At 34.8% G+C, this 26,226-nt stretch overlaps 1 protein-coding gene and 1 non-coding gene across 6 annotated transcripts; one reads left to right on the forward strand and one right to left on the reverse strand.

The window, feature by feature from the left end:
- The first annotated feature begins 4,141 nt into the window (after nt 1–4,141).
- Nucleotides 4,142–4,213, forward strand: TRNAE-UUC (transfer RNA glutamic acid (anticodon UUC)). The gene has a single exon. It is a non-coding gene; the product is annotated as a tRNA-Glu (tRNA).
- Nucleotides 4,214–6,349: 2,136 nt separating this feature from the next.
- On the reverse strand, nt 6,350–25,025 carry LOC103500067 (factor of DNA methylation 1-like). 5 transcript variants are annotated; one of them, XR_007824232.1, is made up of 10 exons: nt 24,813–24,996; nt 23,752–24,643; nt 23,250–23,431; nt 22,901–22,990; nt 22,454–22,741; nt 22,036–22,251; nt 13,899–14,165; nt 12,300–12,443; nt 7,050–7,177; nt 6,350–6,649 (listed from the first exon to the last, which is right to left on the reverse strand). XR_007824232.1 is itself a non-coding variant. In XM_008463258.3 (8 exons), the coding sequence occupies exons 2-7, from the start codon at nt 24,641–24,643 to the stop codon at nt 13,935–13,937; spliced, it is 1,899 nt and encodes a 632-aa protein (XP_008461480.2). In that variant the 5' UTR covers nt 24,813–25,025; the 3' UTR covers nt 12,065–12,443; nt 13,899–13,934. The 5 variants fall into 5 exon arrangements, 2 of the variants coding, with proteins under 2 accessions (XP_008461480.2, XP_016902700.2); XR_007824236.1 differs by having other exon boundaries at nt 6,350–7,096; XR_539969.3 differs by having other exon boundaries at nt 6,350–7,177.
- Between the last annotated feature and the right edge of the window lie 1,201 nt (nt 25,026–26,226).

Below are 26,226 nucleotides of genomic sequence, written 5' to 3' on the forward strand. Positions count from 1 at the left end.
GGGTCACGTGCGGCTCGGGTTGGTAGAAGGAAGGCAGCTCAAGGTAATAGAGACAGATCGGCTCGAACGTGATTGCATGGCTTGATAAGGGAGAAAAGGACTTGGACTTGGACAGAGGAGAACTCAGCACGCTCAGATCTGAGAGATTGGCTTGGATGACAAAGGGTTCGGCTCAAGAACATTCTTCGGCTCATACTAGATAAAGCTTCGTCAACGGCTGCGCGACGGAGGACATAACTATTACGACGCAAAGGCTTGACGAAAAACAAAAGGGAATGGGTCGGCTGGCTTCGAACGAGACAAAGACGACAATCTAACAATGAAGGATATGGCTGTACAGTGGATGGAGCTTGAGAAGAAGGTCGAACAGCGTTGAAGGTGATGGGCGGCGATGGGTTGCTAGGTCACGAAGAAGAGAATAATGATCAGTGATGCACACAAGTCTATGCCTTTTAAATAATAATAATAATAATAACAGTATAATACTTTTTGGGAAATTTTCATAAATATAACAAACCGTAAAATATTTACGGCTCGTGTAACAAAACCCATGAAGCTAGCCACTTTTTAAATATTTCAGGTTTGCCCTTCCCTTTTCTCGTCTTTCTTTTTCTCTTCATCTGCGATTTGATTTTTTTTTCTTTCCATCGTCTTCTTTCTTTTCCTTTTCTTTTTGTTTTTCAAACTATTATTTGATTCAAGATTGTGTATCAAATATAAAAGATCTATTTTTAAAAAACTTTTATTTAGTTATTCAAGATCGAGTAGACTTGAAAAAAAGTCATTTAGATTTGAGTAGCCAAATCTAAACGATCATGTACAAAAAATAGTCAAATCTAAACAATCGTCTACAAAAAAACTCTTGAAAAAAATTGTTTAGATTGGGGTAACTAAATCTAAACGATCGTGTAAAAAAAATAAATGATCGTGTATCAAAAGAATCTTAAAAAAACCATTTAGCCAAATTTAAATGATTGTGTACCAAAGAATCTTGATAAAGGGTTGAGAGCCCTTGCACAGCGGAATACATAACAGAGACCTTAACTCAATTTAATTGGAAACCTAAAAATACCAATACATTGGCAAAAGAAATTACAAAACTAATTTATATGGCTATAGCTAAGCATGCTGTCTTAAAAAGATTACAAAGAAAAGGGAAGAAACTTACTCACGTTGATGTCTCTGTATCTACAAAACTTCAAATTGGGACACCACCACTTGGAATTTTTAGAGAGAATTTTTTTTTTTAGAGAATTTCAGTATGCATCACAGAACAATTATGTGAATTTCGTATAACTCCCCCTTCTTTAAACTGAAGAAGATGGAAGTTGGAGAGAATCAGGGAACGTAGAAAAACCACCCACATTCCCTATTAATTTAATTTTATTAAATTAAAAATAACATTTAATTTTAATTAAATCATATTTAATTAATATTTCATTTAAATCATATTTAAATGAATATCTCTCACGTAACCTATAGTTTTAATATAATTAATTTAATTTAATTTAACTATTAATTAATTCTCTAATTAATTAATTTCTAAACTAAATATCTTATATTTAATTTAATCCAAATTTGAATCATATTCAAATATAAATTTCTCTCATAACCTATCATTTTAATATGTACCATATAAACATTAAATTTTAACATATAGTTTTAATATGACTCTAATTCATATTAAATTAATATTTAAACTCATTCAAATATTTTATTCTCTCATATTAATTTTGAATCATATCCAAAATTAAATTTATATAATAAAATCGAATTAAAATATAGACTTTATATTATAATGTATCACCCTACATTATATTAATTTTCAAAGTAAATTTGAACATTTCAAATTACAACTAATACAATTAAGTCTCATTATCCTTTATGAGTTAAAAAGGAGATATAATGGACTTACAGATCAGAAACTACAACAATATGAGATTAATTGGCTACATTAACCACTTTAATCAACATTCGTTAACTGTGTGTACACTCCACTAAATACTCACAGATGAACTTTTCTCATTGTAGATATATTTTTGTGTCCATGGATATAGACCAATACCAGTAAGTTAGTCCTTCACAAGTGTTCGTAACACCAGCTAGGTCAAATTACCGTCTATCCCTGGATTACTTCTAGTCCTTAAATATTAGTGCTCCTCTAATGAACAACATGTTTATGGTCCAACCATTAAACAGAAACCCCTCTCATGCCATAGAAAGGGTAGGGCCTTTTGTTCAAGTCTCAGAGACACCATTTAAGGAAACACTCATCTATTTACCCTAAAGTCGAGAAGAAGTGAATTCTATCTTGTGTGATTATGTTTCCAGCTCCCCACTCGGTCTTGTCCCCAAAAATGATAAGCATATTGAGTCGGCAATCTGACTACTTTCACTTGTACAAATCAAAGGACAATCCCTTGCAAACAGGAGTTCATAATACACTCCAGATTAAGATTAAGTTACCAAGGTCATCCTAATGAAATAGAAACCTACCTAGTTAACGGAGTTACATCTATTGGTTACTATTTTTCAATCCGATCTTATGCAAACTCATTCCATACGATACGCTCACTCGCATGTCATGTACACAAACGTGTTGGATCATTGCGTTTGTATCAAATGCAAAGTGAGTCGTATTCATAGTGTTACTAGGATAAGGTACCCAATCTTATCCTTATACTATAGACCCTTTAAGCTGATCTTAAACATTGATACTTGTATGTCTTTACATACTATTCAAGACTCATCAAACAGCTTAGGATGTTAGTCTATTGGATAGGTTATTAAGACAAAACTAATAATAAAATCAATAACATTTATTAAAATTATAATAATAACACTTTATTAATAACGGTCAATGGATTATATTTATCATCTACGAGTTTTAGGACATAAAACCCAACACTTGAAAAAATAAACAATCGTGTACTAAAAGAATCTTGAAAAAATTCATTTAGCCAAATCTAAACAATCTTGTAACCAAATCTAAATGGTCGTACAACAAAATTAAACGATCATGTGACCAAATTAAATGATCGTGTATAGAGAATTGAAAAAAAATAAATCGTTTAGATTTGGCTATCCAAAACTAAATGACCAAATCTAAACGATCGTGTAACAAATATATTATGCGCGTGGTTGAAGGGACATTTTTTGTTTTTCCAATGCATCCCCGTCCCGTGGATATCTTTAATCGTTAGAGTTCATAATCTGTAGATCCAATAGATCCCCAACTAGCTCATATCGATATTAACCTTAAAACAGGTTGATAAGGTAATTTGAATTGTTCAGACTAATTTAGAGAATAAGATGTTAAATAAATTTGATATAATTAACGTAAAATGATATATGAATAAGAGTTTTAAATATTAGAAATTCAAAATACTTCCATCAAAATGATTAAAACTAATTAATTAGTTAGTTTTTTAATTTATTAATTGTATAAAATTAATTAACTGAATTAATTGAAAGGGTCAAAATTGAAATTTTCAAAAACATTTGATAAAAAGTGAAAAAAAATTGATTTGTGACCATTGGAGATCAAAGTCTGACCAAAGTCGAATGGTTGAATTTTAGATTTGTCCCAAAATGAGTGAAGTTATGTGTGAGGAATGTTTTGCATTTGGTGTCTTCAACTGGAGATAACAATAATCCCATTTCAATTAAATGTTAATTATTTATGCAAGTCACATTTGCATGAGTTTGGCTATGGAGCTTTATTTGATCAAAACTTCTTTGAAGAGTGTGGGTCTTTGTTGAATTCTTACATTTGTTCATTCTCCCTCAAAGTTATCAGAGTACTAAAAAATCAATTACATAAACAGTCCTACAATTCCGTTCTAAGACCAAACAATTGTTGGGAGACATCATGGTGGTTTACTGCAACCTATTTTTTATCAATTACAACGTTACTTGCGAAAAATTCGAGCTATAACTTAAACTTAAATAAATAATTTACACTTCAAACACATCTATAGCAAATGACTCCCGACCTCAAATATATTTTTAAGTCCTAATTTTAAGAACAATGATGTGTTATTTTCAAAATTAATAGTTTTGTTTTATTACTATTTTGTAAAGAAAGTTATGAAGTCGAAATAACGCTTATATTGAATAATTATATACTTAAAATTCAAATTCCGTTGTCGTCCAGCGGTTAGGATATCTGGCTTTCACCCAGGAGACCCGGGTTCGATTCCCGGCAACGGAAGATTTTTTTTTTTCCTTTTTTCTCTATTGATGAGTGGGGTATTATAACCTATCTAAATATTGAAGAGTATTTTGTATGTATAGAGAAAATAAATTATTTCCGCTTAAATAAAATCAGTCTACTATACTTTTTCTTTTAGTAATTTTTTTTGTAAGTGTAAATCAAAATATTAAAAAGAAAAATTTACCAAATAGCAAGGGAGTGTTGAGGGTTGCTCTCTCTCTCTCTCTCTCTCTCTCTCTCTCTCTATTGTATGAATTAAACAAAAGCTCTCTTTTCTGAGAATAAAAATAATTCCTTCCGTTTTGTCTTCCCAAAGGCCACTCCCACAAGTGTACGCTTCCCTATAAATATGGGTAAGGAAGAAGTTTCGGTACCGTTCTCAACAAAGAAGGAATGTCAATCAAATTGGAAAAGCTAGATTTCACTTGAAGAAGAGTCTTCAAATACGACAAATTAAACATTGATTTGACTTTATCTTTCGCTTATAAATTTCTAATAATTTGAACCTGTTTTCTATAAATTGTATTTGATTAAAACAGTTTCCATCACAAATACATCAATTGGGGCACAATCGCAAATACTTCTATCCAATATACACACCTGTGCGTGAGTGTCAAACCATTCGATAATATACTAACCATTTTTATAACAAATTTTTACCGATTGTACTTTGAAAAATAGAATGGATAGATTCGAGTCCCTTCAAATCCACATGCTAAATGAAGAACTATTGTTAAAATTTAATACAATTAAGGTCAGACAAATTGAGAGTTTAAAGAGATTAAAAGATAAAGTTCGAGTTATCTAAAATCCCGTTTGGAAGAAGGAAAAGAAAAGACTATATAATCTTTTACATGTTTGGGACAAGGAATAAGGGAAAAAAAGAAATATATTTAGTCTCCCTTATTCCTTCTTAGTCCTTCTCTTTCTTCCTCCCAATTCTCTCTTATTCCTTCTCTTCAGGTGTGATATCATTTATAATAATAATTATTATTATTAGTTGTACGATGTAATTGATGTTTGTCGTTTAACTGCATTCGAAAAGAAAAACATTTGTTTCCTATATTTCATTTCGTTTCAATGTTATTACATTGGTCATCATTTTTTTAAATCGATACGTAATTTTTCGATATTGTACTTACAACATCAATTTAAAGAAAATGCATGTAATTTCTTTCGTAAGTAACGCACCAATTAATTTTTTGGTAGGGAAAATTTGCGTACAAAATGTTCAAAATTAACATCGTATTTACAAAAGCTAATGAAATATGTTTTCCAATAAAAATTCTAAATTTTGGTAAATAAAATATGAATATTTGTATATTGAATTTACAATACGAATTAAAAAAATACATTTATATAAATTAAAAAAATAATAATTAAATTTTTTAAATCGATTGTTAACGATACACAATTTTTCGATATTGCACTTACAACGTAAATTTAAAGAAAATACGTGTAATTTCTTTTGCCCGTAATGTATCAATTAATTTTTTAACACTAGCTTACGTACAAACATTCAAAATTAACACCGTATTTACAAAAGTTAAGAAACATGTTTTCCGATCAAATTTTTAAATGTTAGTAAATAAAATACAAATATTTCTACATTTGATTTACAATATGAATTTAAAAAATATACATTTGTACGAATTAAAAAAAAACTAATGAAGTTTTTTAAATCGATTGTTAACGATAAACAATTTTTCGATATTGCACTTACAACATCAATTTAAAGAAAATACATGTAATTTATTTCACATATAATGCATCAATTAACTTTTGGCACAAAAAACTTGTGTAAAAAATGTTCAAAATTGATATTGTATTTACAGAAGCTAATGGAACATGTTTTTTTATAAAAAAAATTCAAACTTTGGTAAATAAAGTACAAATATTTGTATATTTGATTTACAATGTAAATTTTTTAAAAAAATAAATTGTCATATTCCTTCCCATTTATTTTCTACCAAACATGAATTATAAATAATCGCTCGTAATCCTTCCACTTATTCCTTTCCCCGAATAAGGATTATTATAATCTTTCCTTTTCATAATCTCTTCTTCTCTTTATTCCTTTCTCCCTTATCCCTTTCCTTCCCCGAACACCCCTAAAGGATTATGAATAACCTATTTGGCCATCTGGAATGACATGAGATTCATATTCATATTGAATTCCTTGGTAAGGAATTTAAGCAACATAAACACCAATAGACAACGTAGAAATGATGAAATTAACAAGAAGCAACTATGAAAGTTCATAATGGCCACAATTTCAAGCCCTTATCTAAATTGAGACCAAATATTTTGAACTGACCTTTAATGTAAAGCTGGTGTTTATGAACGTTATGATTACAGAGAGAGTTGATTGCAGAGAGAGTTGGAACGTTACGATTACAACCAGGCAGCCTACTGCCATCTACTTTGAGAAAGCTGAAAGAAAATTTCTTTAATGGATCTACGAAAGAAATAAAAATATGCAGGAACCTATCTGATAGACCACCGGTAATCCATCAGTATAGCAGAAGAAAGAAGAACAATTAGTTGAGTAAGTAGTTACAAAGTTAGTTAAGAAAGTCAGTTGAAGTGTAACTAATAGTAGCGGGGACCATTGGGTAGAACAGAAAGTTATAAATAGGACTTTAGAAGAGGGAGTTAGTAGGTATAATTTGAATGAATCATTCTGTTCAACCTTGAGAGATAGGTTACAAATTTGACAGGGAGAGTTTTATGAATTGAAGACATGTCTTCAATACAGTTCCTATATTGTAACGAGTTTTTTCAATAAAGTTCATCATTCATACTATCACAAATCATTCATACTATCACATACCTGTGTTGGAATTGGATTCCATCATATTGGTATCAGAGCAGAAAATCCTGAGAAAACAAAAGATGGCGAAGAAGCATGAAGAGACATTTGAGGCATTGGAGCAAGAAGTTGCTGGTATGAAAACGGATCTGCAGAATTTACCGGCCATGGAAGAGAAATTATCATAGATAATGAAGAATATAGAGCAACTGAGTATTCAAGGTGATAAGCAGCAACAACAGCAGCAATTGTTGATGAAAAATATGGATGAGCAGCAGCAACAACATCAGATATTAATGAAATATATCGAAGGTATCTTCAACGATAAATCAACGACTACTTCCAATGTGGAAGGATTGTCTAGCAATTCAAAATCGAATCAGAAGATGGAAGAAAAGGACACGACAAACGACAATTCATGTGACGAATTGAAGAAAAAAGGAAAAGAAGAACAAGAACAGAATGTCAATCGAAGCAAATTTAAAAATGTTGGGATGCCAGTATTCAATGGGAGCGATCCGGACTCTTGGATTTTCAAAGCAGATCGATACTTCCAAATACACAAACTCAGCAAATCGGAGAAGATGACCATATCAGTAATTAGTTTCGACGGACCAGCGCTCAATTGATACCGATCACAAGAAGAAAGAGAGAAGTTCAAGGATTGGAGCGATTTAAAGAGAAGATTGTTAGAAAGATTTCGCTCAATCAAATAGGGCTCAATATATGGCAAATTTTTCGCAATCAAACAAACTTCAACTATCGAAGAATATCAAAATCTTTTCGATAAATATTTTGATAAATTAGTAGCTCCATTAACAGACCTGTCTGATAGGGTGCTAGAAGAAACTTTCATGAATGGGTTAGTCCCATGGATCAGTGTTGAAGTAGAATTCTCAGAACCCAAAGGATTAGTGTAGATGATGAGGTTGACCTAGAAGGCAGAAGTAAAAGAGATCATCAGGAGGGAGGCGAATTTAAGTGGATATTCGGTTTCAAATGAGACAAAAGCGGGAACCACTTTCCCAATGAGAACGATCACTTTAAGAGCAACACCAACCGGAGAAAAGAAGGAAGGGCCCTCAAAAAGACACTGATGCAGAATTCCAAGTGAAGACAGAAAAAGGATTATGCCTTAAATGTGACGAAAAGTACCATTCTGGCCATAAATGCAAAGAAAGAGAAGTGAGAGCTACGAATGTTTATGGTAAGACTAGATAATACAGAAGAAATTGTGGAAGAAAACAACTGTGAAGTAAAGGAGCTGAATACTAGGGAATTGAGAGAAGAATTGGAAATGGTAGCCGAATTATGCATTAATTCTGTGGTTGGTTTGACCAATCCAAGTACAATGAAGGTGAGAGGAAAAATTCATGGAGAAGAAGTTGTCCTCATTGATTGAGGAGCAACACACAATTTCATCTCAGAGAAATTGGTTGCATCACTTAAACTGCATACAAAAGAAACATCCAATTATGGTGTGATTCTTGGTTCCGACACTGCTATTAAAGAAAAAGGAGTTTGCAAGAAGGTGGAAATTATGTTGAATGATTACTCGTGGAAAATTTCCTACCCTTGGAACTAGGAGGGGTTGATGTCATATTAGGAATGCAGTGGCTCTACCCTAGGGGTCATGGAGATGGATCGGAAGAATTTAATCATGACTTTTGTTCACGATAATAAGAAGATTATCATCAAAGGAGATCCAAGCCTAACCAAAACTCAAGTCAGTTTGAAGAGTTTGGTAAAAATGTGGACAGATTTTGATCAAGGCTATTTGACTGAATTTAGATCATCGGAAGCAATCATGCCACATACAGAGACTCAAGAAGAAGCACCCGAAATAGAGGAAGCTGTCAAAACAGTGTTAAGTAAATATCAAGATGTTTTCGACCGGCCTGAAGAACTACCCCTAAAGAGGATGATTGAACATCATATACATCTGAAGGCAGAAACCGATCCTGTAAATGTGAGACCCTACAGATATGGATTTCAACAGAAAGACGAGATGAATGATTATAGAGCTCTCAACAACATAACCATCCCAGATAAGTTCCTTATCCCTGTTATAGAAGAACTTTTTGATGAATTGAATGGTGCTATTCTCTTTTCTAAAATTGACCTAAAATCCAGATATCATCAAATAAGAATGTGCAAAGAAGATATAGAAAAGACAACATTTAGAACGATGAAGGGCATTATGAATTTTTAGTTATGCCATTCGGATTGACTAATGCACCAGTATCTTTTCAGTCCTTGATGAATAGCATTCTTTGCCCTAACTAGAAAGTTTGTTCTAGTCTTCTTTAATGATATTCTCACATATAGTAGGGGATTAGAAGAGCACTCACAGCATATAGAGTTAGTTTTAGAAGTGTTTTGAGAAAACAAACTATATGCTAATAAAAAAAAAAGTGCAATTTTGCATATTCAAAAGTGGAATACTTGGGCCACATATTATCTGAAAAAGGGGTAGAAGTAGATCCTGAAAAGATCCGAGCAATCAAGCAATGGCTAGTTCCTACCAATGTACGTGAAGTCAGATGGTTTCTAGGCCTAACCGAATATTATAGGCGCTTTGTACAATACTGAAGAAGCTTTTCAAAGATTACAGAATACTATGATGACATTATCTCTTCTTGCATTACCTGATTTTAGCATACCATTCGAAGTAGAAACTGACCCTTCTGGATATGGTATTGGAGCAGTACTAATGCAGAACAAGAGACCCATAGCCTTCTATAGCCATACATTGGCAATGAGAGATCGTGCCAAACCAGTCTATGAGAGAGAGCTAATGGCTAGTAGTACAACGATGGAGACCCTATCTTTTAGGTAGGAAGTTCTTAGTCAAGACTGACCAGCGCTCACTGAAATTCTTGCTTAAGCAAAGAATAATACAGCCACAGTACCAAAAGTGGATAGCAAAACTACTCGGGTATTCATTTGAGGTGGTGTACAAGCCCGGATTAGAAAACAAAGCAGTAAATGCTCTATCTCGAATGCAACCTATTGTACACCTTTATAACCTAACAGCTCCCACATTGACCGACTTAAAGGCCATAAAAGAAAAGGTGGATAATAATGAACGATTGAAAGAAATTATCAGAAAGTTGCAAAGTGGTGAAGAAGTGAAGAATTATTCTATGCAGCATGGTATCCTTCGATATAAAGGAAGAGCGGTGATTGCAAAGGAATCATTGATACCAACGATAATGCATATGTATCATGACTCTGTCTTTGGAGGGCATTCCGGGTTCCTGAAGACTAATAAGAGAATGACATGAGAAATATATTGGGAAGGAATGAAACAAGACATCCAGAAATACTGTGAAGAATGCAAATAAGTCCTTAGCCTTAACTCCAGCTGGATTATTAATGCCTCTGCAAATTCCAAATAAAGTGTAGGAAGATATTTCAATGGATCTCATCAAAGGCTTACCCAAGTCAGCCAGTTATGAAGTAATTCTAGTAGTGGTAGACCAATTAAGCAAATACGCCTATTTCTTGACTCTTAAACATCCATTTGATGCTAAAACAGTGGCTGATCTCTTCACTAAAGAAATAGTAAGGCTGCATGTCCTCAATCCATTGTCTCAGATAAAGACGAGATATTCTTGAGTCATTTTTGGAATGAGTTATTTCGCCTAGCTGGAACTAAGCTGAACAGAAGCACAGCATACCATCCACAAACAGATGGCCAAACGGAAGTGGTGAACGGATCACTAGAAGTTTATCTGCGTCTGCTTTTGTGGTGAAAGACCTAAAGAATGGGCGAAATGGATCCATTGGGCTGAGTATTGGCAGAATACTACATACCAAAGATCATTGGGGGTCTCTCCTTTTCAAGCGGTTTATGGAAGATCACCACCAACACTCATTTATTATGGAGATAGAGAAACCCCCAATTCAACATTAGATGAACAACTGAAGGAGAGGGATATAACTCTAGCAGCATTGAAAGATCATCTACTGATAGCTGAGGAAAAAGATGAAAAGCTACGTTGATATCAAACGTAGACATATAGAATTTGAAGAAGGGGAGATGGTTTACTTGAAAATTCGGCCATACAAATAAGTGTCAATGAGAAAGAGGCGAAATGAAAAACTGTCCCCTAAATACTTTGGCCCATATCGTGTTCTTAAAAGGATCGAGTCTGTAGCATATAAGCTGGAGTTACCACCCTCGGCCACCATCCACCCTGTTTTTCATCTCTCAGCTAAAAAGAGCATTCGGAGAATGTCAAGAAAGACAAGATGTAGTACCCTACTTGACTGAAAATCACAAATGGCTAGCTGTGCCTAATGAAGCTTATGGCTATACTAAAAATAACAAAGGCGAATGGGAGGTCCTAATGAGCAACATGGGAGAAATATGATGATTTTCAGCAGTTTTTTCCTGATTTCCACCTTAAGGAAAAGCCGAATTTGGAGCGGGGATGCAATGATAGACCACTAGTAATCCATCAATATAGCAAAAGAAAGAAGAACAATTAGTTGAGTAAGTAGTTACAAAGTTAGTTAAGAAAGTCAGTTGAAGTGTAACTAATAGTAGTGGGGACCATTGGGTAGAACAGAAAGTTATAAATAGGACATTAGAAGAGGGAGTTAGCAGGTAGAATTTGAGTGAATCATTCTGTTCATCCTTGAGAGATAGGTTACAGATTTGAGAGGGAGAGATTTACGAATTGAAGACATTCTTCAATTCAGTTCCTATATTGTAACGAGTTCTATTAAAAAGCAATAAAGTTCATCACTCATACTATCACATACCTGTGTTGGAATTGGATTCCATCATATTTAATGGATCTATGAAAGAAATAAAAATATGCAGGAACCCTGTATAATTAAGGAGCTGAGAAAGGAAAACTCTCAAAAGTAGTTTCATCTAAACTACAATACTTCGTTCCCTGAATCAACTTTTGTACAATAAATTTTATAAATATATTTAAAACTCGTTGGATTATTGCTGAATAAATGAGAACCTCTGCCAAATGGCTAAATGATATATACTGCATGCATTCTCCAAAGCAGACTGAAAACAAGTCTGAAATTCATAATCAGTCAATTCAGAATCAAGACCCAACTTGTTTAGGACCATTATGGCTAAGCATACATTAAATGAGAGGAAAGCACAATAGAATCCAAATATAAGATGTCAAGGGTAGATGTCAGTGGTCCCCACGATCAGATAGGTGATCTAATTTTCCTTTTTTTTCGTTTCTTTTTTTTTTTTTAATTTATTTATTTTTTCACTGGTAGCCCCTTTACCTTTGGACGAAATACTACAAACAAAAGCCAGCATGATGCATTTGCTTCCCAGGTAGGAATTGCTTGCTCCATTTACCATAGGAAAAGGTCCCACTGGACAAGTTACAAGCAATAAGGCCTGGCAATTCTCTTCCAATCATTTCCCTGTTATCATGGAAGTCAGATCAGCTAAACTATAATAGTTGAGATCAAGTTTCTTGAACATTTGGTAGTACACAACTATTCAAATTAAATTTTGACAGAAACAGCTTTCATTGAGAGAAAAAATGAAAGAAACAACTATTCCAATAGAAATTGAATCTGGTTGCAGCAAGATGTGTATAATGCAACACTAGTCAAGCTTATACAAATTTATAAATTCAATAACAATAACTACATCATCAAATACAAACCGTTACATGTATGTCTAGCTCACGGACAAAACCTTAACCAAAGTCCATTTCTTTCTTGTTCCAGAGGATGTACATACCTTTTTTATCGCATGGTTTTCTTAGAACAAGACCTATGCATAATATCGTGAAAAAGAAAAACTATACTATGTTTTAAATTTGATTGTTTGTCAAGTGGTCAATATTGTTCTGTTCCTTGATTATTGTTGTCAAACTTTCGTGGGGTGTTTGAGCTCCAAACTTGCTTTGGGTGAAGTGAGCTATTATAAGCTACTCGTGTTTTCACCACTCATTGTAATAGTTGAAGTTCTCAATTATTATAACTTACACTTAGTTATAATAAAACTATTTCAAAACCCGACCGTCTATGGTATGTTTACTATTTTGTAGCCACCCTCTCCCTCAGTTCTAACCTAAACTAAAACAGTCTGCATCACAAACAGACGATTATAATTCACAAATGATTATCGCACACACAGACTATCAATAATAAATTTATTCTATATTTTGGTCGTTTTGGGCTTCTGTGTCACTAATGGAATGCATATGATGCAATGCAAAGGCATCTTTTGGCAAGCCCCGGACCAAAAAATGCAGGAGGGTCAATGGATCTTATAGTTGTTCATTGCTGTATAAAAAAAACTTTGTTTTCGGCAGAATCCTCTATCGTGAAAGGATGAGCATTGGGATAGGCTTGAAATTAGAGCAAGGTTGAGGGTAGTAGAGGATGAGGGATAGACTTTATTGTCAATTAAAAGTTATCAAGACACAAAGACAATTTCTCAATCTATAGAGAATTGAACAGCAAACTAAGCCTAATCCTAATTTATCAAAGAAAACTAATCATAGTCCTAATAAACCAAGGAAACTAATCATAATCTAGTCAACCAAGGAAACTAATCTTCATCCTAATCAACTAATGATTTGACCAAGTACCCTAATTTACCTTGATCTTACTACATCAGCCAGGGCGTGGGGGCAGGTGACAGACAAAGAAAGAGAGAGAAAGTCATGTTTTCTTCTTTTTTTTTTCTAACCTACAAGTTTCAAACACCAAATATTGTGATTGTTTGATGGACGAGCTAATGTACATGCAAATTGACCTATATACCCTGGAATGGTTACTGAGAAGGAAAATACAGCCTCTACTTGATAAAATAAGGAAATTTAAAAATTGAATTCTAGGTAACAGAGAAAAATGAGATAACACCTTCCACTCATGTTCTCTTCCCCTTCTCGGATCTTCTCATGTTCTCTTTCGTTTCAGTGACTTGATGCTCTTAACAATATAGTTGATGACCTCCTTCAAAGTAGCTTTCCTGTCTTCCTTAAAGTTCCATAGCTCAGGTACAGAATAACGACCACTTGGATTATATTCATTCATTTCTTTAAGGGCAGTAACAACGGCATTGTATATCTCATCGCCCCATTCCTGCTTGAGACCTTTCAGTTTCTCATCGTCCTCATCAATATTCTCCTGTCATACATCATATGTTTTATAATATACTTTTTAATTAGCCAATCCAGAAGATGGAATGAAAATACTACTTTAGTCTAAACAACTATGTGAAAAACATCATTAAAACATTTTACTGGCTATAATGTCCACCAAGACTACTCAAATAATCAGAAGAGGTTTCTTACAATGAAGCATAGAGGACATGATGCATGTTATCAACAGACTGGTATTTGCGAGAAACAAAGTTCGGTGGGAGAAGATGTCTTTGAGGGAATATAGCGAAACAAAAGGTGTTTCAAAATTTTTCTCTGAGTGAAGGTAGGATATGTTTTTTTATAAAACAGAAACAGAATTTTTCATTGATACAACGAAAAGAGCAAATCTCAAATTAGAAAGAGACATGAACCAAATAAACCGCTAAGGATTAGGAGATGCACCCTGATTTCAACTAGGTTAACACAAATCTTAGCACCACCATCATATTCAATATAAAACAAGACTTCTGAGATTAAATAGATCTCAAATACTTGATTAGATAGAAGAAACAAAAGTAATACAATTGAGGCAAATATCCTGAGTAGAGAAATCTTCAAAGAGCTTGGACTGCGAACTTCAAGAAGTAGCTAGAAGACAAACTGAACCCCATCTGTCTGATCAATCCTTGAAATTATGTTCGACCCCCTTAGATTTGTTTATAACCGGAGAAATAAGGGTAAAAATATATGTGAGGAAAGTAGGAGAAATAAGAGTAAAAATATATGCGAGGAAAGTAATGAAATTGAGGAAGAAAGGGCTAATTATTCTGGTGGGACCCAGGGTTAGTTACAGGGAGTTAGAAGGAGAAGTTACAGAAAAACATGATATAAAAGGGAGGAAGTTAGAAGGAGGAGGTGTGGAGAATGTTAGTGAGAAGTGGGCTGCCAAATCCCGAGGGTGGAGGGCAGAGGTTACTGGTTCTGTGTTTCTGTTCTTGTTGTACTTTGATATTGTAGTTTGGTGTTTTATTTGATAGGTTGTAGATCTCGTAGTAGTTGTACTTGTGTTTTCTTGTTTCAGTTTCTTTTGAAACTTTGTTGTTAAAGTTCTGTAAATTTTCAATTCATATCAATATAATAGACACAAAACTAGTGTTCTATCAAATTATCATGGAAAACTCTCTGATAGTGCTCAATCCAAATCTTTGAAACCAAAACTTTAACTGCATTCGACCATAAAATCTGCGCTCGAGAAGATAGAGAAGGACCAATCAAAAGATGAGAAATATTGTCCTTAGAAACCCAGGTTCTGGGAAAATGTATGGATGGATCAAGTGTTAATTGGCATTTAAATTGCCTTAGTTAAATGGGATGATGGAAGTTCCAATCAGTAAATGAATCATGTGATTGAAGAACAACAAGCTGGAATTCCACAACTAGAAAGATCTTTTTATATAGAAACCACATTCTTTGAGAGAAAAATGAAAGAATAAAAGCACGAAATACAAAAACCAAGCCCACAAAAAGAGAAACTCCTCTACAAGAAGAAACTCCAACTAGGCAAAAGAATGCCTATGGAGTAGTTACAAAAGGAAATTGAAGCTTAAAAAGAAACATGATAGTGAACCAGAGACCAAATCTCACACGGTCCCACTTCCACACTCTAAAAGTCTTATTGTCCCCTCACCCCATTAGGCACATACCCCAGCATATCATAAAAAACGACCCTTCTCCCCCCTAGCGAATTAAGGAAGAACTCCTCGATCACCTCGATCATGCTCCTAAAAACACTCTGATGAGCCAAAGAGAAACGAAACGTCTGAAAAAACAGCTCCCAAACAAAACTAGCATACTTACATTGCCAAAGGATATGATCCAGATCTTCCTCCATCTTTCAGTAAAGAATACAACAAAAGAACTCAACAAGCGAAGGTTACTTTCTCGACAACCAATCCATCGGATTAGCATGACCGTGAAGAACTTTCCAGGTAAAGAACATCACTTTCCTAGGAACCTTAATCCTCCATAGAACCAAAAAGACCGAGACTCCTACAGAAGAATGATCTACCAAACTATGATGGAAAGATTAACACGAAAACCCCTCTAAAAAGAGAGGCTTCAAGTCAAAACATAAATACATGACTTGTTAGTCATCCCAAATGAGATCATCAAACAGCAGCAAGAAGATTGAGGACCAAACTTTTAAGGTGTAGAAGAATAGTTCTGCAGAGAAGGTGAAACCAATGAGTACGAAAAACAGAGTATGAGCCGTTATTGGATTATCAAGAATCTTGAATAGATTTCAACAATCTTAGGACTGTTACAAGACTGTTTGAGTTTGATGAATGGACAGAAATAGCTTGCACACTAAAATTATACTTCGAACCTGTTGTCAGTACCAATCCTTTGTCAGCGGAAAGTGTTGTAATCCATTTGGATCAAGGTGAGTTGGACGATTTAGTTGAATACCCGAGAAAATGGCAAGATAGTCATCAGTTTCATTTAAATTTTGAAAGTGGAACAAGCAGCTACATAGTTGTACGAAAGTATTGAAGGTTTATGGTGGGTGGATCTCGATTAAAAACTTACCTTTAGACTACTTGAGCCGGAAAACCTTTGAAGCTAATTGGGTCTTATTCTTTCGGACTAGTATCTATTGCAAATGAAACATTGAATGTTGTTGATGTTGCTGAAGCAAAAATTCAAGTTCAGAAAAGTTTATGTGGTTTTAAGCCATCTACCGTAGAAATTTCATATGAAAAAAGAGCTGACGTTTTTCTAAATTTTGGAGATATTGAATGTTTGGACCCCCTGATTAAAGTGCTTTATTTATAGAAGATTTCTCCAACCCAATTGACTTGGCTCGTCTAAAGCAAGTTTTGAACGATGAAGATTTAGATTCTTCTGGTTCAAATTTAGAATGGGCTTGTCAAGCTACCCCTTGCAACCTAGAAATTTCTTAAGAAATCTATTTATGTTTTTTTTATGATGCTTCAAAAAGAAAACCAAATACAGATCCCACTGAAAACTAAAAACAGAGACTCCCCGACGGCTTTCTTCCCACCAACGATGGAAAAATCAAGGGGAAACGATCGGACTCATGTTTTTCAGAAGAGAGAGGTTACAGCGGCGCTATGAGCTCTTGAAATAGTCCAAGGGTCGCACATCCACTTGGTGTAAAAAGCCTTCTTCAAATTTCGTCAATTGTAAGCCCTCGGAAGGAAGCCCAAAAGTCACATGATATTAAAGAGCCACAATTAAATAGGAGAGAAAAAGAACTTCAAACTGAAAGGAAAAATGCGGAGGAAGTCAAAGAGAAGCTTTTAGAAAGGAAAGAGAATATTACGGTTGACCCTTCTTTATTGCCCATTGGATATCCAAGTGTTGGTGCAACTGGGAAGGCACGTTAATTGAAGTGAGGCCCCTCTTTTGTCGCTCTTTCTTCCTCCCTTAGCAAGTCACTTCCCTCTGCTTCGTCAAAGCCTTTTGTTACCATTTCCTTGGTGGTTCTATGCCCACTGAAAGCCCAACCGGAAAAGCTTCAATTTCCAACTCTTCCTCCCCTGCTCTTTCTTCTTCTTCCCTTTCATCCTCGGCCAAATCTGGGTCAAAGGCCAAGTCTAAAAAACATCCAAAATCAAGGATTCTCCCACATCCCTTCAAGACTTTCCCAAAGCATTTTGTTAAAAGGAAAAGGGTAAAGGAGGCCTAAAAAAAATTACAAAGAAAAAATTGATTTTAGATCAAAATTCTGACTTTTTAGAAACAAATTGGCCCTAATTCAAGCCCCTTCTCAATCAAACAAGTCAGATCGTTAGAGTTCCGCTCATCTTTCATCTTCATTTTGAATACTCTATGTTTCTCTCTGCTTAATTCAAAGGTAAAATTTTTAGAGGTTCTCCTAGCAAAACTCCAATCTCTTTATCAAGAAAGAAGAGTATCAAATTTTGAGTCTTTTTTTAGTGTGAGCAGCGAGGAAGCAGAAAATTTGCCAAAGACAACGGAGAAGGATGACCAGTCGATTAAGGATCCTTTCAAATCTGATCTTAATACCATGTTTCAAACAGAGGAGGATTTAATTACTGAGAAGCAGGCCTTTTTATTTCCCTCACAAACCCAGCACTGTAAAATTCCAGATCACTCGAAGTCAATTATTGAGAAATGTGGAATTATTTTGGTTTGAGTACATAATTCAGACTTTATTTTGTTTTTTCAGCCAATTATTTTGAAGTCTGTTTTAGTGGATCACGAGAGGTTCGACGGATGCTTCTACTATTTTGATCCTCTAAAGTCCTGAAATATTCTGGTTATAGTCACTCACTCACTCAAGATTTAAAAACGATTAGGAGGCATATTTTTTCAACAATTCTCAGTGGGCATAAGAGAGGTTTCCATTTGGAAAAAAAAATTAAAGTTTATCATTTTCTTGTGGTTGAAAGATTCTAGCAAAGCTTCCCGGTCACTGAATCATTTTTTTTTCTAATCAGACTTGAAACTGCATGGTTGTTTGCTCTCCCTTTGTGTTTCCTCCCCATCCATTTTGAAGTTTTTGGTGTGCAATTTTCAGCAGATATTAGGCTTCTCATTGAAAATTTTTCAAGTTTGCTTCGTTCTCAATTTCCAATTGTTTGCTTAGGATTTTGAATGTTTTGATCAGTTCGTCTGTACTTCTGTTTGTGATCGTTCTTTTCGCTCTTAGTATAATTTTTTTTTGTGCTTTGAGCATTAAAAGAAAAAAGAAAAAAAGAAAATATTGGGTCTCCAGACTCTCACATCCCTTCTCCCATGCCTAAAAAAGTGACCTTCAAGTAAAACTAATGTAGAGAAGAATGGGTTAATTGAGTAATTAGATAATAATCTAGGTTAATTCCCTTTTTACTCCCACCTGTAAATCTAATAAAACTCTATAAATAGGAGTTTTTTTTCTCTTGTATGAAACACATTGTCATTCTAATAAAAGATCCGAAATCTTGACTCTTGGAAGATTACTCCTAGAAGCTACTTAGGCTACATAAAAACCAAGAAGAGAGGCCACATCTAAGGCTTCCCTATTGCAAAGAGAACAATGGAAACCAAACAAAAAGGAACACGAACTCCCAAACCACACATGGAAACCACAGCTAGAAAGATCTTAAAAGAAAGGGAGGAAAGTAAGTTGAGTTTGCTGGAAACGGTCAAGTGGCATGAGCCAAAAGATGATGATGATTCAAACCCAGGATTTGGACTGGATTCAGTCTAGGATTCAGAATTTGGATTCGGCAACTGATGGTCCCAACATTCCCCTGCATCCTCTACGACCTGACAACATCGTCTTTACTTCTTTTAAATGTTTATTAGAGTGAAAGTTGCCCCCACAAACGAACTATGGTCCTTTCAGCATGTTTTGTCCTCACTCATATTTATCTTAGGAAAATTCCTAAGAGACCGCCCAACTAGAATTGTTCCAAACTAAGCACACTTAACTATGGAATTCCTATGATTGAGCCACCAAAAAGGAATGTGCGCTTTGTTGGTATAGATAGTGACTTTCAATTCTTTTAACCCATTCTCTACTTTACTTTCATGTCCTTGGGATCTATTTCATTCAGATGTAATATCGGCTCATTTATGTCCCCTCCTAAACTCAGGGTGTTACGGGTTTACTTAGATGTTGGGATCAAATAGTTCCATTTCAATCAAATCCTTCTCTCATAATTTGTTAAAGGGTGAAATAGCTTTTGATACAAAAGGAATAGGATATTATGGTCCAATCCTTAATTTATTAGGATTAGGATTAGGATTAGAATTAGTCTCTTTTATTATCTAGGATTAGGATTAAGTTTCCTTTTATTAATTAGGATTATGACTAAGATTAGTTTACTTTTGCTATCAATAGAGTAGTTATCTTCTTGTATTCACAACTTCAAAAACATTAATAAAATTATCTCATTTGGTTTACATCAAATTGGCATTAGAGCACCAAGAAACTTGGACCTGATGGCGGGAAGAAGGCCTACCGGCAATGACCCATGACAACCTTTAAAGAGGCGGAGCAAACAACTGTCCTATCATCGAAGACATCAATCCAACGCTTGCAGTCAATCGAAAGCACTATCGATGGTATCTTTTGTTCACTTGAATGCATGTCCTTGGCACTTGATTAAATAGAAAACAATATGGGTTTACCGTGACCACGAATTGGAAAAAATCAACCAATAATCACAAATTACCCCCAACAAAGACAGAATTTGAACGTACAACAAATTCCTCCAAAACATGTCCAAAATTTGCCATTGATTATCCAAGAACGACCAAAAAGGCAAGTTTACCAAAGAAGATACTATGAAAACAGCATGCCAACATTTGAAGAAAATGAACAAGTAAAGAAGATGAGAAAGAAATAAACTCAAAGAAGCAGGAATATTATAACGTAAACCACAAAGAAGAAGAAACTGCTTGTGGGAATAAAAACGACAAAAACATTTTCAATTTCGAGATTGTGTAACCTAATTTGAAAGAGAAAATGGTGTCGACAATTGGGGAAAAATCGGGGAATAACCCTCTCAAAATTTCAAACACGAACAAAACTCTAAACGTTGAAGTGAAAATCGTTGACAACAAAAAATGGGGATCCACAAAATTACCTACTTTGGACGGAAGATGAAGTCAAGTGTTGTAGAGAAAACCAAACCAACCAAAATTGATGTTTTTGCACAGAAATAAAGAAACAATTATCTATGATTGGGCTACACTAATCCTGGATGGATCACAATTTACGAAAGAGTCAATGAAGAAAAAAGAAATAGCAATATAAAGATGGATATTATTGATGTGGGATGTTCCAAGATGCCTCCATTCGACCGACTTACATTTTTATTTTTATCTTCATTTTCGTTTTAAAACTTGAGGAACAGTGTTTTTTTTTTTTTTTTTTTTTTTGGGAGGGATAGAAATGATGTTTTTTTTGGGAGGGATAGAAATGATGCAGTAGGAATAGGGTATTATGGTCAAATCCTTAATTTATTAGGACTAGAATTAGTTTCTTTTATTCTTTAGGATTAGGATTTAGTTTCTTTTATTATTTAGGAATAGCATTAAGTTTCTTTTATTAATTAGAATTAGGATTGGTTTACTTTTGCTATAAATAGAGTAGTTGTCTTCTTGTGTTCACAACTTAAAAAGATTAATAAAATTCATTTGTTTCGTTTACATCAGCTTTGGATGGTCATTTGTCCACCGGCATTTGAAAGAAAAGTGCCCTGAAAAAGTAAAAGTGTTTGATTGGACAAGTTGTCTCCCGAGTCCTTTCTGCAATTCAATTCATCAACGTTTTTTTCAGTCATCAATTTTGTTCATTTATGGTCTAAAAAAATTAATTATTGGTTCAACAGAAAGATGTGGCAGTGGCGAGTTTGTGGGAAGTTTGGATCCAGCAGTCATCTGCTAAATGGAAATATTGGCCTCAATCTGAAACGACTAGACAGCACGGAGTAATATGGTCATTAGAAAGGTAGTTTGTTAAAGCATGTTAAGAGACTGCTTGTTATAACTAGTGTGATCACGAGTTAAGGGAAGAGCCAAATTGTGGTGATTTAGTCTTGAATACACTTAAAAAGGGAGGTGGATCTAACAACCTCAAGTTACTTGGAGTTGGGGACAAGGAGTTTTTTTCATTTTTTAGTTCAATTTCAACATGTGGTGGAGGGATTCAAACCTCTGAAAGTATACATTTAAGGTCAATTCAGCTATACTTTGGCTTGGGAGTATGTTACTGTCTTTTCTTCTTGTTCTTTCAAGAGAATTTCCCAAGCCTATAATAGCACTCTAACCAGTTTTCAGCCACTACTAAAGAGATATAGGTCACTTTTGAAACATTTGGAATCTTAGCTTTCCACAGTGACCAAAAGGATGATGAGAAAGACAAATTCAAGTACCTGGGAATCCCCATCGATAGTAACAACTTTAAATGGATGCCAATTTGGATCTGTCAAATTATCCTGCCACAAGGAGCATAAAGTGGAGGCTTGCACCATTGCCTCATCAGGAGAAAACTTCTGTTTGCAGGTGTTCTGGAACGGTTTAATGTCAATATCTCCCATTCTCTTTATTCCAATATTAACACGAGCATTTGATGATTGATCTTGCAATCCCTGTACAACAAAATAACTGGTTGATGAGAAAAGAGTATATGACATCATAATTATAATTCTTAAACATTCTCTTCCTACTGGGAATAAGTTGGAGAACCAAGAGAGAATCATAAGTAATAAAGGATTTTTCTTCCTAGTGTTTGTCCATGGAAACATAGTAAAGTTTAGGATGCACAAATTAGAGAATAGGAAAGAACATTACACTTATTAATTCTTTACGGGCCTCTTGTAACTCATCGTTGCTTTCACGCTCCTTTGTAACAAGAGTTCGATTCAACTCCTGCAAATCATTCAAATCCTCAACCTTTTGATCTAAATCATCGCCCATTTCTTTCATCTTCTGTTGCACTCCTTCATCATCTTGATCCTCAAGATGCTTCATAACCTGTAGTTTTCCTTTCAATTCTTGAATTTCCATTTCCAGCTTCTGCTTGGCATCCAGCTGCTTTTCCAGCTGAAGAATTTTGCTTAAAGCCTCTTCTTTCTCTCTCTGAATGAATAAAAGTTATAAAATCATTGTTTCTTAATGGGGGGAAAAAATAATACAGACAGTTAGGACATACCAACTGTACTAAAATCACTAACAATGAGTGAATCCAAAACTTCAAGATATAAATGGCCCAAATGAAATCACTAACAATAAACAAACCTTCTGTTCTTCAACAAGACGTAAGACATTTTCATCAGCCCTTCTCTGTTCCATAGAAGCCAATTGGAGCGAATTGTTCCTCATATCATTCTAGGACAAGGAAAAAATGGAAATGATTATAAACCATGACACCTTTAATCATAGAACAGACATGAGTTTAAGCTCTTTTATGGTTATTAGACCCCACACCTTAAATGCGAGAGAACATCATATAGCATACACAGTAAACAACGATAGGGTAAATACATCAACTTAGCAAAACGGATGATAAGAGAACATGTAAACTGCAGAAAAAGCAAGTCATTCCTCAATTGTCTGGAAGTTATGAACACAGGATGCATCATATCACCTTTTTCTTCTCTTCATCAAGTTTTTGTCTCTCAAGTTCAGTCAATGCTTCACGTTTGTTCAATTGCTTGCTCCAAGAATCAAGTTTCTTTTTCTTCGCCTCCAATTCTTGGTGCAAGTTTTCTTGTTCTTCTAATATTCTTTGAACATTATTTCGTGCAAGTCTTTGTGTCTTTCTAGTTTCTGAGCAGAATAAGACATATCATAAACATCAATAGCACATTGGTTATGCAACATAAGTATACACTTGGTGACTATTTTATAAATCTCTTTGCCCTGGGATGATTATAAACGTTGAGCAAATATGTTCATCATCTTTCAGGGTGGTTTAGAGATGATCCATTTCAAAATGAGCTCTTAATTATGGAACCCGAATATGTGTTCATGTTATCATGTGCATATCAGTGTTATGAATATAAATAGTAAATTTGACCAAAATATAAAAGAAAATGAGCTCAACATTCATGCATATATGCTCCCACACACAAACAAAAGAGAACAACCTTCAACAAAAGCTTGGTGAAGCTGGTCTTTCTCTGCAAGCATCCTACTCAAAGACATTGTCTTCTCATTGTACTTGTAGTGTAGTTCATCCAGGTTTTCGTTTGTCAAATCAATTTCATGTGTCAGATTCTCCACAACAGTATTTCTACTTCGAGTTGCTTCATTCACAATGTCTGAGACAGTCCTCAATTTCCCTCTTTGTCGAAGAAACTCTCCTATAGGTTCATTTGAATTATAATCATCAGCCCGTGCACACCAACCATAAATATCCAAGCTTGAATGAGTCTTGGTTTTCCAATTCCTTTTGCTATGATCGTTGGTCTCAAACAACTTTTCGAAGTCCGTTGCATTCACAAAACCATTCCAATCATTGTTGAATTCAACTATGGCCTGAGCTTTCGGTTCATTATCATTCCAAAAAATAAACACATCTAAAGGTCTATATTTAGCGAACTTTTTTATCCAATATGCTGAATCGCAGACTGTATTTCTGTCCTCCCCTACCTCTATATTGACTATAACACCCATCCATGGCCATACATAAAGCTCCTTTTCAGAATCCTGACTGCTAGGAGTTGGTGGAGTTGGACGCTGTGTCTGGTCTGCTTCAGAAGCAAGCTCATTCTCCAGATATTTGGCTAAAGCAAGATGGTTGGCCTTTTGTTTAGCATTCCTGTTCTTAGAGCCTTTACTGACTCCAGAAGCATGCTGGAGTAAATCCTTGTATTTGTAGTCCTGCTTCTTCTTGCCCATACAGAACGGGCATCTAAGAATTCCATTGGCTGTTTTTACAACAAGCTTTCCGGTTCTGAGCTGTTCATATGGTTTCTCAGCGTAATCATTGATCTCTGAGTCACTAAAATCTGACTCTTCTTCACTGCTGTACTCCATCTAAACAAGCAAATCAAAAACGCCAGAAGTATAATACACCATTAGCTATTGAACATTCAAGGAAATAAAGCCACATATCAAGAAATGTCCATCTAATTATCAAATGTCCAACAACAAGATTTGATAATAGAATGAAAAGGAAAACCCTAACCGCCGTCGCGCACAATACCTGCCGTGAATCTGTAAGTTAGTAGGTTCGTGTTGTTGGCGAAGGCTGGAGAAGAACGCTCGAGATCTCTCCGAAAAACACTCGACTTTGCCTCCAGTTTGCTCGTAGAACCGTCGCAGGTTGGTTTTCGTTGTTGAAGCCTTCAGTTCACTCCACTCCGATCGTCTGTCAACGAGGATTTGATTTCACAACGACTTCACAGTCGGGTCTGGTCTGGTCTACTCTCACCGGTTCGGTCGGTCCACAAAACTCCCTTGGGTTCGGTCTGTAATAAAAAAACCATCGAGACACAAAAATATTATTCAACCAAACCATCCTCCTTATCCCAAATAACATGAAAAAGCCACTAGAAAAAGTAGAAGCCAAACAATGAGACACAAACAAAAAAAACATAATTGGTTAAAGAGTGAGCCACAACATTACAAGCTCTAGGAGCGACGAAGTGTACCTCACTTCTAAACTTTAAAATAACTCAATAAAAAAGTCACCTCATCATATATGACACAAAGGAGAGAAGGAGAAGAAAAGAGATAAGAGAGCCTTAACCACACCAATGGTGTTAGACTTCAAACAAAAACCCACAAGCCCCAACTCCCCAACTAATGGTAGATCTTATAACAAAGCAAAAGTTTCACCAGCTTCAACCACATAAGAGCTCTGCCAGAGTAAAGCAACAATCGTAATAGCATCACCATCCATATTTCTCACAATCATCCCAAGCCAAGCCGTAGGCTAGCTGTGAAAATTTCAAGGTCACAACTTTGAAAAATTGCATAGAAATTGCCAAAATTGGAAGGGACTTAAACCACGAACCCTCAAGATTTTTAACACATCTAAATGCCAAGTGAGCTTAGTTCATATTGGTTTTTAACTCCAAATCAAGAATGGTTCCATTTGAAGTCTTTTAATTGTTAAACTTCAATTAGAGGGTGTTCAGCACACCAACATGAGATCAGTTGAGTTGGTACAATATATTAACTCATTGTTTGGGCCTCTAACTTTATAATATGTCAACTCTCTAACATTTCCAATGGGTTCACCCATCAACCACCATTCACGATTACTATTGTCACACTTCTAGAACCTACTTTGATGACTATTGAAAGCGCTAACAAAGATAAAACACAATTTTACGCAAAAACCCTAGTACATGCAGAAAAACCACGATGTAGAAGTTTCTTATTATTTATTTATGAAGATGATAATATAAGGAAGAAAATTTATGGGCAACAAGAGCCTAATTAGAAAGGAAATAAAAATAGGGTAATATACATTACAAAACTTGTAACACCCAAAATTCAAGGGTTTTTTAAAAAATACAACAAACCAGTAAAATATTTATATTGTATAAAACAATTTTGAGAACTGAAAAAGAAACCCACAGGCCCACAATGAGAAATACAAAAGTTACCCC

The sequence above is a fragment of the Cucumis melo genome, chromosome 1 (assembly GCF_025177605.1).
Source record: "Cucumis melo cultivar AY chromosome 1, USDA_Cmelo_AY_1.0, whole genome shotgun sequence".
NCBI classification, from domain to species: domain Eukaryota; kingdom Viridiplantae; phylum Streptophyta; class Magnoliopsida; order Cucurbitales; family Cucurbitaceae; genus Cucumis; species Cucumis melo.